The sequence below is a fragment of the Hordeum vulgare genome, chromosome 1H, assembly GCF_904849725.1.
Source record: "Hordeum vulgare subsp. vulgare chromosome 1H, MorexV3_pseudomolecules_assembly, whole genome shotgun sequence".
NCBI classification, from domain to species: Eukaryota; Viridiplantae; Streptophyta; class Magnoliopsida; order Poales; family Poaceae; genus Hordeum; species Hordeum vulgare.
In genome coordinates this window covers 25,737,989-25,749,854 of record NC_058518.1, presented here as the reverse complement: position 1 = coordinate 25,749,854, position 11,866 = coordinate 25,737,989, and the positions used below count along the sequence as shown (strand labels likewise).

Here is an 11,866-nt window from a genome sequence, read left to right as displayed (position 1 = left end):
TCTTTTTTTATTAATTTAAATTTTGTGCACAATTCAATAAACGTTCATGGTTTTAAAATTTGTGCACAATTCGAAAAATGTTCACGATTTCAAAAGTTGTTCACAACTCAAAAATTGTCTATGGTTTCAACATTTATTCACAATTCAAAAAATGTTAGCGGTTTTATAATTTTGTTCACGAATTTAAAATTTGTTCATGTTTCAAAATTTGTTCAAAATTCGAGAAATGTTCGTGGTTTAACAAAAAATGTTCACAGTTTTATAATTTCGTTCAAGAATTTGAAATTAGTTTATGTTTCCAAATTTGTTAACATTTCAAAAAATGTTCGTGGTTTAACAAAAAATGTTCACAATTTTATAATTTCGTTCAAGAATTTGAATTTAGTTTATGTTTCCAAATTTGTTCACATTTCAAAAAATGTTCATTGTTCCAAAATTTGTTCGCAGTTTTCAAAAATATTCAAAATTCTATAATTTTGTTCACTAATTTAAAATGTATTCATGTTTTGAATTTGTTCACAATTCAAAAAATGTTTATGGTTTCAAAATTTGTTCACAACTCGAAATTCATTCATCTTTAAAAAAAATTCACAATTTGAAAAATGTTTTTGATTTCATAATTTGGTCACAAATTCAAAAAATATTTGCAGTTTTATAGTTTAGAATCTTGCCCGCAAACGAAATAGAACCTGCGAAGCGAGACAAAGGGGTGCCCCTTTTTATCTCGGGTCAGAGTGACCCAGGCGAATACAAGGAAGAGGATTTGGAGCACTCGGGTGCTCCACCCCCTCTCTATGAGTATTAAATTCAGAAAACGAACCCAACAAATTCAAAAAGAACTGGAATTTTGGGATATCAAACTTGGGTGTTCTATCTACTCCCGCATATTGCTCCGTGAAAAAATATCACAAAACGTATTCTTAGCAAAGAAGACAATAATTTCTTATGTATAGAAAAAAAGGTTTGGATGGATAGTAGGTCAAACTGTATTTTCTTCGTCACCGCAGATATATTTTCCGGTATATTTCACGAAACTTTACATGAGAGTAGATCGGACACCCAAGTTTGATATCCCCAAAATTCAGGGCCTATGCATTTTCGAGGTATTTGTTCAATTAATACTCTCTCTTCCGTTCCTGAATACAAGGCATCTTTGAGATTCCACCATAGACTATGGGTCAGTTCTTTTGACTCAATTCTGAAGAATTACTGCCCGAAAATTACAGTCGCAAAAGAACTCGTTTCTTTCCCAGAAATTATCTGAGAATTATCAAAATTACTAGTGCATTTCATAATTATGAGAACCTGACAATTCTGACAATTCTAGCCAGCCCCTCAAAAGAAAACCTTTCGTTTTGAACTCTACCCCTATTGGATGACGATATTACATTCAAATTACCACTCGGCCCAGACCGCAACAGGTCCAAAACAGAGCCTCCCTTTCGTTCCCCCCCACCCCAGTGCCGCCGCCAGCCGTTAAATCCCCGCCACCCTGCGCCACCGCCTCCCCACACAGGCCACCCTAGTCCCGCGCCGCTGGGCCGCCACCCTGCGCCCCCGCCGCCCCTTCTCCTCCTCTCCATCCCGCCGGGCTGCCACATCTCGACGCCTCCCCGCCCAGCCACCCTGCTCCTGCGTCATCGGGCCACCACCCTGTGTCGTCGGGTTGCTACATCTCGACGCCTCCCCACCTGGCCAACCCACTCCTGCCCGCTACCGCCCCTTCTCCTCCTCTCCATCCCGCCGGGCTGCCACATCTCGACGCCTCCCCGCCCAGCCACCCTGCTCCTGCGTCATCGGGCCACCACCCTGTGCCGTCGGGCTGCTACATCTCGACGCCTCCCCACCCGACCAACCCACTCCTGCGCCGCCACCGCCCCTTCTCCTCCTCTTCATCCCGCCGGGCCGCCACATCTCGACGCCTCCCCACCCGGGCACCCTGCTCCTGCGTCATCGGGCCACCACCCTGTGTCGTCGGGTTGCTACATCTCGACGCCTCCCCACCTGGCCAACCCACTCCTGCGCCGCTACCCGCCCCTTCTCCTCCTCTCCATCCCGCCGGGCTGCCACATCTCGACGCCTCCCCGCCCAGCCACCCTGCTCCTGCGTCATCGGGCCACCACCCTGTGCCGTCGGGCTGCTACATCTCGACGCCTCCCCACCCGGCCAACCCACTCCTGCGCCGCCACCGCCCCTTCTCCTCCTCTTCATCCCGCCGGGCCGCCACATCTCGACGCCTCCCCACCCGGGCACCCTGCTCCTGCGTCATCGGGCCACCACCCTGTGTCGTCGGGTTGCTACATCTCGACGCCTCCCCACCTGGCCAACCCACTCCTGCGCCGCTATCGCCCCTTCTCCTCCTCTCCATCCCGCCGGGCTGCCACATCTCGACGCCTCCCCGCCCAGCCACCCTGCTCCTGCGTCATCGGGGCACCACCCTGTGCCGTCGGGCTGCTACATCTCGACGCCTCCCCACCCGGCCAACCCACTCCTGCGCCGCCACCGCCCCTTCTCCTCCTCTTCATCCCGCCGGGCCGCCACATCTCGACGCCTCCCCACCCGGGCACCCTGCTCCTGCGTCATCGGGCCACCACCCTGTGTCGTCGGGTTGCTACATCTCGACGCCTCCCCACCTGGCCAACCCACTCCTGCGCCGCCACCGCCCCTTCTCCTCCTCTCCATCCCGCCGGGCTGCCACATCTCGACGCCTCCCCGCCCAGCCACCCTGCTCCTGCGTCATCGGGCCACCACCCTGTGCCGTCGGGCTGCTACATCTCGACGCCTCCCCACCCGGCCAACCCACTCCTGCGCCGCCACCGCCCCTTCTCCTCCTCTTCATCCCGCCGGGCCGCCACATCTCGACGCCTCCCCACCCGGGCACCCTGCTCCTGCGTCATCGGGCCGTCACCCTGTGTCGTCGGGCTGCTACATCTCGACGCCTCCCCACCCGGCCAACCCACTCCTGCGCCGCCACCCGCCCCTTCTCCTCCTCTTCATCCCGCCGGGCCGCCACATCTCGACGCCTCCCCACCCGGGCACCCTGCTCCTGCGTCATCGGGCCACCACCCTGTGTCGTCGGGTTGCTACATCTCGACGCCTCCCCACCTGGCCAACCCACTCCTGCGCCGCTACCGCCCCTTCTCCTCCTCTCCATCCCGCCGGGCTGCCACATCTCGACGCCTCCCCGCCCAGCCACCCTGCTCCTGCGTCATCGGGCCACCACCCTGTGCCGTCGGGCTGCTACATCTCGACGCCTCCCCACCCGGCCAACCCACTCCTGCGCCGCCACCGCCCCTTCTCCTCCTCTTCATCCCGCCGGGCCGCCACATCTCGACGCCTCCCCACCCGGGCACCCTGCTCCTGCGTCATCGGGCCGTCACCCTGTGTCGTCGGGTTGCTACATCTCGACGCCTCCCCACCTGGCCAACCCACTCCTGCGCCGCTACCGCCCCTTCTCCTCCTCTCCATCCCGCCGGGCTGCCACATCTCGACGCCTCCCCGCCCAGCCACCCTGCTCCTGCGTCATCGGGCCACCACCCTGTGCCGTCGGGCTGCTACATCTCGACGCCTCCCCACCCGGCCAACCCACTCCTGCGCCGCCACCGCCCCTTCTCCTCCTCTTCATCCCGCCGGGCCGCCACATCTCGACGCCTCCCCACCCGGGCACCCTGCTCCTGCGTTGACAGGCCGTCACCCTGCGCCACCGCCACCCCTTCTCCTCCTCTCCTTCCCGTCGGACCGCCACATCTCGACGCCTCCCGCCCGACCATCACGCTCTTGCGCTGCCGGGCCGCCACCCTGCGTTGATGCCGCCCCTTCTCCATTTCAATCTAGGGGCGTTTCAGACATTTCAACATACAAATCATACAAGAATTACATGCTAGGATTACATAAAAGAACCGGACAGACAATTCTGTGGCCACACGATTCTGCGTGCAGTTTCCCAGAATTATGATTCTCAAGAATTATGAGGTGAAAAGAACTGTCCTTATATACGGATGTACATACACATATTTTAAAGTGTAGATTCATTCATTTTTTTTACTTTGTATGTAATCCATAAGGCCTCGATTGGATGGTTTGATATTTTCTACCCGTGTAAATCTACACGCCTGTAATTTACAGGTAACGAACAGAATACCCCCACCGATTGTATTTATAATACAGATGTGGGGAGGGGTGTGTCACATACCAGTCTAATACCGGTGGATTTGAAGAAACCAGCGTAATTATTACCACCCTAAAACGACGTTCCATCCGCATGACCGATCCAATCATCGGTAGCTTTTACGGGTGCATATTTATTTTACGGATGTAATGGGCCAGAAAACGACATCCCAAGCGCGGCCTAAGTCTTGTTTTTAGAGACGGAGGGGGTATTTGTGTAGGGGTGTGGAGCACCCAGGAGCTCCTATGCATTTTCCGCCGGTACAAAGGGCCATTCTGGGCCGTGAAGGTCCATACAAGAAAAGAGGAGGCATGAACGAACGAACGAACAGCCACCAAAAGGATATGAGCAATGAAATCCAGTCCAGGCACACACCGGCCCACAACGGAACGAGTTCTTCTTGGACAGCAAGCCGTCCGGCAACCCCCTCCGGCGGGTGGGGGCCATAAAGAGCGAACGCAAAGCCGAAGCCAACCAAACCCAAACCACAATCCTTCCAAATTCCAATCCCCCTTCCTCCATCGGCGATCGCCTCCGCTGCTTCCGACCTCCTCCCGTCGCTTCCGCCGAGCTCGATTCCTTCCCCTCCCCTCCCCTCCGTCCTAGGTAAATATCTGAACCCTCCCCATCCCCCTCCTCCCCCGGCGGCGTGCTGCTGAATCTGGCTTGTTGTCGCTGCTAGTCGTGGTCGATTTCGAGCTCTTTGTAGTCACCGGGGGCTTGCCCTTGGGGTCCCATGTGCGAGCCGACTTATTTGCTTGCCTTTTCAGCTTAATAAATAAATCGGTCCAAGGTTAGTCCTGCTCTTGAATCTAGTTCGTCAGCTGTGCGAGATTGCAATTACTGCGAGGACTGGCTTGCTTATTACATTGCTACGATTGCGGATGCGTTGCTTTGCCTCTTGCATAATTGAGCTTGGTTCATTAATGCTGCTGCCGTCGCGGGCCTGAGGGTGACAGAAGAACGCCTTCCCTGCTGTTTGTTCAGTGGTTTATCCGATTTTTCTCGTTAAGGGGTGTAAATGCAGATTAGCATTTCAATTGCAGATTACCACTATAGGCTGGAGTGTTTGGTTAACTGATTTGCTTGATTGTGTGGTTAGTTTAGTAGTTATGTCTCTGGTTTGAGTTAATTTCGGATTGATCTGTGTGTACCAACACGGTAGTATTTTTCTTTCCTGTTATCCAGTTCAGTTGTTGTTTACTTGATCTGATATTGATCATCATCTGTACAAAAATCTGGAAAACTACTACTGTAAATAATCCCTAACAATTGTTGTTAGTATTTTTGTCGATTGTGCTGTCCTGTTTAAGGATGTATAAATGCAGATTAATCTTCCAGTGCAGATTAACTTTGTAGGTTGGGTTTTGGTTAGCCATGGTTCAACCAACCGTTTCTAGCTTGGTTGTTTGGCTGGTTTGTTAGGTGCTGTAATCTAGTGCACTGCAACTGGTGTTTTTGTCTACTTATGGTTAGACTTAGTGTAAGGATTGATTTATATGTATCAATGTCATTGAAGTTTTTCTTGTTATCAAGTTTGGTTGATGTTTATTTATTAAATATAAATGATTTGATCAGCCGCTGTACATATCGTAGATACCACTGTTATTGTGGCTTGAAAGTGCTTGAAGAGCGCTTTCCCTTCAAATGCTATCTGGTGGCATTGTCCTGGACACCTAGTTATGTTGTTAATTGTGCTTCTGTTAACATAAACTTGTAGGACTTTGTAGGTTTGATTTTGGTCAACTAGTACTGACCCTGTGAGAGTGTAAGCATGCTGATATCATTGGGAATCTAGGCTTTAGAATCTACTCCCTCTGTTCGTTTTTATAAGACGCTTTGTGCTGATTTAGGCAGTGTCTGAATGTCTAAAACGTCTTGTAAAAGTGAACAGAGGGAGTAGTATTTTCCTTGTTAGATAATTGCATGGTGAACCATTGAAATTATGCTCATTGGACTAGAGATATGTGTTCTTATCTGGGTTGAGTATGATTGACCAACTTGAGAGGAATTCAGTTTACTGCATATTATGATAAGCACGGTTGCTGTTAAAACTTTGGTGTTCTTTGTAGTTCACCTCTTGCGTAGATGCTTGATTTTTCTTTTAGCTGGTGAGAGAACCTGTTTTGTCCATGCTATATACCAAGTTTTTAGCTTTTGTGGTCTCATTGCTTTACACTTTGCTTGTTCTTATTATTTCTTATATTGCTTGTTCTTGACTTTGAAAATACTTAGTGCGATCCATGCTCAAATTTGAGCTCGTGCTCAAGTTGCTTGTCCTTTATAAAAGATAATACTCCCTCCGTTCCTAAATATAAGACCTTTTAGAGATTACACTATGGACTATATACGGATGTATATAGACATATTTTAGAGTATAGATTCACTCATTTTGCTCCGTATGTAGTCTATAGTGTTATCTCTAGAGGATCTTATATTTAGGAACGGAGGGAGTATGATGCTATGTTTTGTCCATGCTATATACCAAGTTTTTAGCTTTTGTGGTCTCACTGCTTTACACTTTGTTTGTTCTTATTATTTCTTATATTGCTTGTTCTTGACTTTGAAAATACTTAGTGCGATCCATGCTCAAATTTGAGCTCGTGCTCAAGTTGCTTGTCCTTTATAAAAGATAATATGATGCTATGGGTATACCTTACAACAAGGGGGTGACCTTCAGTTCTTGAACTGCCAAAGTTCACCATTGCTGCCTTTTTAATTCACTCTGGTTTGACGTACCTACAGATAGGGGAAATTAGGTAGACGACATTTGTAAGGTTGCAGAGATGAATTTGCACATATAAATGAGATTCTCATATTGCTAAGCAATGTTTTTAATTCACTCTTGGTTCCTGTTTTGCAGACCAATGGGCTTCATCCAGAGCACCTTCTCGCTCCTGGTGGGCGCGGCGGGCGGCATCTACATCGCCCAGAACTACAACGTCCCCAACATCAAGAACTACATGCAGGGCCTGATGGGCAAGGCCAAGGAGCTGGACGTCGCCTACAAGAAGCCCGAGGACGGCAGCAAGAGCAAGGCCTAGTCAACCCGCTCCCCCGCCCCCATCCATGAGAGCATGACCGACCGCTTATATAGCAGGCTAATTGTTATTACCATCACTTAGTAGGTTCACTGTCATTTGAGGAACGACTCTGCCCACTCCGTCTTAAAAGACTCTGTCCTGGGGATGAAATATAGTACGAGTAGTAGATGGCATGTTTATGTATGAATGAATGGATGGAGTGACCTGTTAGACTGCATGATTCATGACGTTCTTGAAGAGCCATTTCCCGTTTGACTATCCTGATGGTTGTTCATTTGTTCAGTACTACTCCATCCGTTTTTAAATACTCCCTTCGTCCCAAAAAATTTGTCTTAGATTTCTCTAAACATGGATGTATTCGTATCTAGATAAATCTTAGACAAGAATTTTGAGACGGAGGTAGTATAAGTCTTTTTAAAGATTTTACTACGGACTATATTTACATAGACAAAATTTAAAATGCAAATTCACTTATTTTGTTCAGCATGTACTTTTTGTTCAGCATGTACTTACTCCATAGTGAAATATCTATCTGAAAACACACACTTATATTTAGGAGCGGAGAAAGTGGTTTTTAGTTTTGTGTGTATAAGAAAGACAGAAAAATGTCTCATGAGAACCCTTTTTAACACCGGTTTTTGTGAGCTCGCAGGATGTTTATCTACTCCCTTCGTTTCTAAATACAAGATTTTTTAAAGATTACACTTGGAACTAAGTGACTCAAAAATAACTAAATTTTATACTAAAATTAGTGTAAATGTAAGTCACTTATTTTGGAACGGAGGGAGTACATATGAAGTAAATTGAATGGATCTACATTTTAAAATATGTTTATGTACATTCGTGTATAGTCCATGATTAAATATCTAAAAGATCTTATATTTAGGAACGAAGGGAAAGGAGTATGTTTGAAACTTTTTTGTCGTAATTTTGTAACATTTAGGAATATGTTTAAAACGCATTTTAGGAACGACCCTCTTAGCAAATTGTTGACTTTTGGTGCTGAGCTTTTCTGCCCATGCCGCTAAGATTCTTTTGTCCGGCAAAGCGTGCACCTCACTGGTCGGCGGGCCCCACCCCCACCGAGGCGCCTCGCCCTCCACCACGTAGCACCCACCCAAGCGCCACGCCGCAAAGCAGAGCAGCACCTCTCCCATTCATCGCCCGTCTCGCTTGCTCCCTCCTCCTCCTCAAGCTCAAGAGGCAGCAACCCTCGCCGGCGCTCATCTCAGCTCGGTCACCGGGACGACGTCGTAGTCGGCCGGCCATGGCGACGGCGCTGCTGTCGCGGCTGGCGCAGGAGGTGGACCCGTGGGCGCCGGGGTTCTGGCGGGACTTCGGGATGGGCATGCTGAAGCCGCTGGCGGCGACGGCGGCGGTGGCGATGGCGGTGGCGCTGAGCTACACGCAGCGGCTGGGGGTGGAGGCGGAGATGCTCTACGCCATCGCGCGCTCCTTCCTGCAGCTCTCGGTCATCGGCTTCGTGCTCCACTTCATCTTCACCCAGAGCAGCCCGCTCTGGATCCTGCTCGCCTACCTCTTCATGGTCACCGTCGCCGGGTACACGGCGGGGCGCCGCGCCCGCCGGGTCCCGCGCGGCGGGTACATCGCCGGCGTCTCCATCCTCGCCGGCACCGCCGTCACCATGTTCCTCCTCGTGCTGCTCAGCGTGTTCCCCTTCACGCCCCGCTACATCATCCCCGTCGCCGGCATGATGGTCGGCAACGCCATGACCGTCACCGGCGTCACCATGAAGAAGCTCCACGAGGACGTCAAGGCCCAGAGGAGCCTCGTAAGTCCTCCGTTCCACCAATAAACTTTGTGTCCAGTGACTCACCCTCATCTTGCATTGTCAATAACTTCTTTTTTTTGTCAATAACTTTGGTACAAGCAAGATGAGTATACTATCTTTTGTGCCATTCTGCATTGGCTAAAGGTCTATGCTATTTTTCAGTTTTTCTTAAAAAAAAATACACGATCATGGTGCCCACGACTAGGCAACCTTTTCCGATATTTAAAACAAATTCAAAAATGAACTTTTAAAGTAGAAAATTATGAACTACTCCCTTCGTTCCTAAATATAAGATCTTTTAGAGATTGTACCATAAACTACATACGGATGTACATAGACATATTTTAAAGTATAGATTCATTCATTTTACTTTGTATGTAGTCTCCGAGTGAAATCCTTAAAAGGTTTTATATTTTGAAACGGAGGGAGTAGTAGTATTATCATAAAAATTTCAGAAAAAATGACCTTAGGGACATTTCATGTTTCCGACCGTTTGGTTTGCAGGTGGAGACGGCGCTGGCGCTGGGGGCGACGCCGAGGCAGGCGACGGTGCAGCAGGTGCGGCGGTCGCTGGTGATCGCGCTGTCGCCGGTGATCGACAGCGCCAAGACGGTGGGGCTGATCGCGCTGCCGGGGGCCATGACGGGGCTCATCATGGGCGGCGCGTCGCCGCTGGAGGCCATCCAGCTGCAGATCGTGGTGATGAACATGCTCATGGGGGCCTCCACCGTCAGCAGCATCCTCTCCACTTACCTCTGCTGGCCGGCATTCTTCACCAAGGCGTTCCAGATCGACGACGCCGTCTTCGCCGATTGAACAGCCGCCATGGCCGGACAAGCAAACGGCTGCTCTGTTTCTCGTGTGATGACAATGACAAATAACTCTTGTTTTTCTGCACCTCAAAAGTCGTTTTGGGCTGAGGCCGCGTGTTTTCATGCGGAATTTCGTCCGTCGATTCTGGGCATGTGCATGAGAAGTAGAGTCTTACTCCTATTTCCTTGTTTGGTTTATGATGGGAATTAGCATGGGATGAAACTCTATCCACGAATTAACAGGGTATCCCTGGGAAGAAAACGGTGGGAGTTGGCTTCCTCAACTTCCATTTCCCTTCCCACTTAAACTTCCGTTACAGCGTGTTTGGTAACTTTTGGGATGGGGAATAGGAATTTAGAGGAGGGAGTTGTAACGAAATTAGACATGAGAAATGTGATTTTATTCCTAATCTCTTGTTTGGTATTAGATGAGTTTTACACGTGGAAATTTAAGAGGGATGTTTATTCCCTTGTTTGGTTAGTAGGAATTCGTGGGGAATTAGTTGGGAGACAACAACATAAGTTATGATGAAGGACCGAGATGTTCTTTCTAAATTAATTTCCTTTCAATTCCCACCCCTCCCCTGTTAATAAAATGGTGGGAGTTGGACTCTAAACTCCCATACCCACCCCCTAATAAATTTCCATTTCCTTCGACCAAAGACCAAACAGGTAACTTTATATCTTAGAGACCCTAATTTCCATTCACTCTCTCTAATTATCCCCAACCAAACAGTGGACTTTTAATCTCTACTCCCTCAACTCCCATTCTCAATCTCTAATTCCCACGAACCAAACACGCTGTTAGGGGGAGCATTGACCAGTTAATCTGTTGTTCACAAGATTACTGTTCTCGCAAGACCGCGCCACAGAACCGCCGTTAAGAATTTGTGTGTATTCTCAAAGGACGTGAAAATTAATTTCATTTCTACGATTTCCTCTCCTCTTCTAACGTTAACAAAATTACCTCACTCCAGAAGTGCACGACAGCTATGAGGATGCTTGCATTTGGAGCTTCCGGTGATATTCTTGAAGACTATGGACGCATGGCCGAGTCAATCACCATTAAGTGTTTGTACAAGTTCTACAGGGCAGTGTAGCAGTTTTTGGACCTCAATACTTGCGATCACCCAATGCTGAAGACACAGCACGGATCCTAACATAGAATGCAACAAGAGGATTTTCTAGGATGCTTGGAAGTATCGACTGCATGCATTGAAAATGGAAAAACTGTCCATTTGCTTGGCAATGGATGTACAAAGGCGGCAAAGGAGGTTGCATCGTGGTACTTGAGGCAGTGGCCACACATTACCTCTGGATTTAGCACTCCTTCTTTGATATGCCAGGAACTCACAATGACATTAATGTACTACAATGCTCAAATGTCTTTGCCAATCTTGTTGAAGGTCATGCTTCTCAGGTTAACTACGAGGTCAATGGGCACCACTACAACAAGGGATAATACCTAGCAGATGACATCTATCCAAGATGGTCCACATTTGTGAAAGACTATCTCAAACCCTGCACCAGGAGGCAAGAACTCCTACTTTGCCAAGCGTCAAAAAGCTTGCAGGAAGGATGTCGAGCAGGAATTTGGTGTGCTTCAATCTCGTTTTGCTGTTGTCAGGTACCCCGCTCAGACCTGGTCGAAAGATCAAATGTGGGAAGTGGTGACTTGTCGTGTCATCTTGCACAACATTATCATTGAGAGCGAGTAGGAAGAGCTAGTGTTTGACACTGAACCATATTACACGCAGGGTCCTCTTGCCCAAGTTGATCACCAGCTACCGGCAACCTGGACTACCTTCCTCAACATGCGTTAAGAGATCCGAGACCCACAGGTGCATAACAACTGCAGGACGATTTGGTGGAGCACCTATGAAGGCCCAAGGGCAACACCTAGCTCGATGTGTGATGAATTACGAATTTTTATTTGTTGAACTATTTTGATTTGTTGAAGTATTTTTGATTTGTTGAATTATTTTCGATTTGTATTGATTTCTATGATGAACTATGTGATAAAAAAATAAAGAATCCATTCAATTTATGT

General features: G+C 48.4%; 2 protein-coding genes across 2 annotated transcripts; both read left to right on the top strand.

Moving 5' to 3' along the window:
- The first annotated feature begins 4,586 nt into the window (after positions 1-4,586).
- LOC123398019 lies at positions 4,587-7,494 on the top strand. Its single transcript, XM_045092562.1, has 2 exons — positions 4,587-4,774; positions 7,032-7,494. Exon 2 carries the CDS (start codon positions 7,036-7,038, stop codon positions 7,210-7,212), a length of 177 nt encoding a protein of 58 aa, XP_044948497.1. The 5' UTR covers positions 4,587-4,774; positions 7,032-7,035; the 3' UTR covers positions 7,213-7,494.
- An 862-nt stretch (positions 7,495-8,356) lies between these two features.
- On the top strand, positions 8,357-10,238 carry LOC123397918 (UPF0014 membrane protein STAR2). Its single transcript, XM_045092463.1, has 2 exons — positions 8,357-9,004; positions 9,509-10,238. Exons 1-2 carry the CDS (start codon positions 8,480-8,482, stop codon positions 9,818-9,820), a joined length of 837 nt encoding a protein of 278 aa, XP_044948398.1. The 5' UTR covers positions 8,357-8,479; the 3' UTR covers positions 9,821-10,238.
- Positions 10,239-11,866: the final 1,628 nt, after the last annotated feature.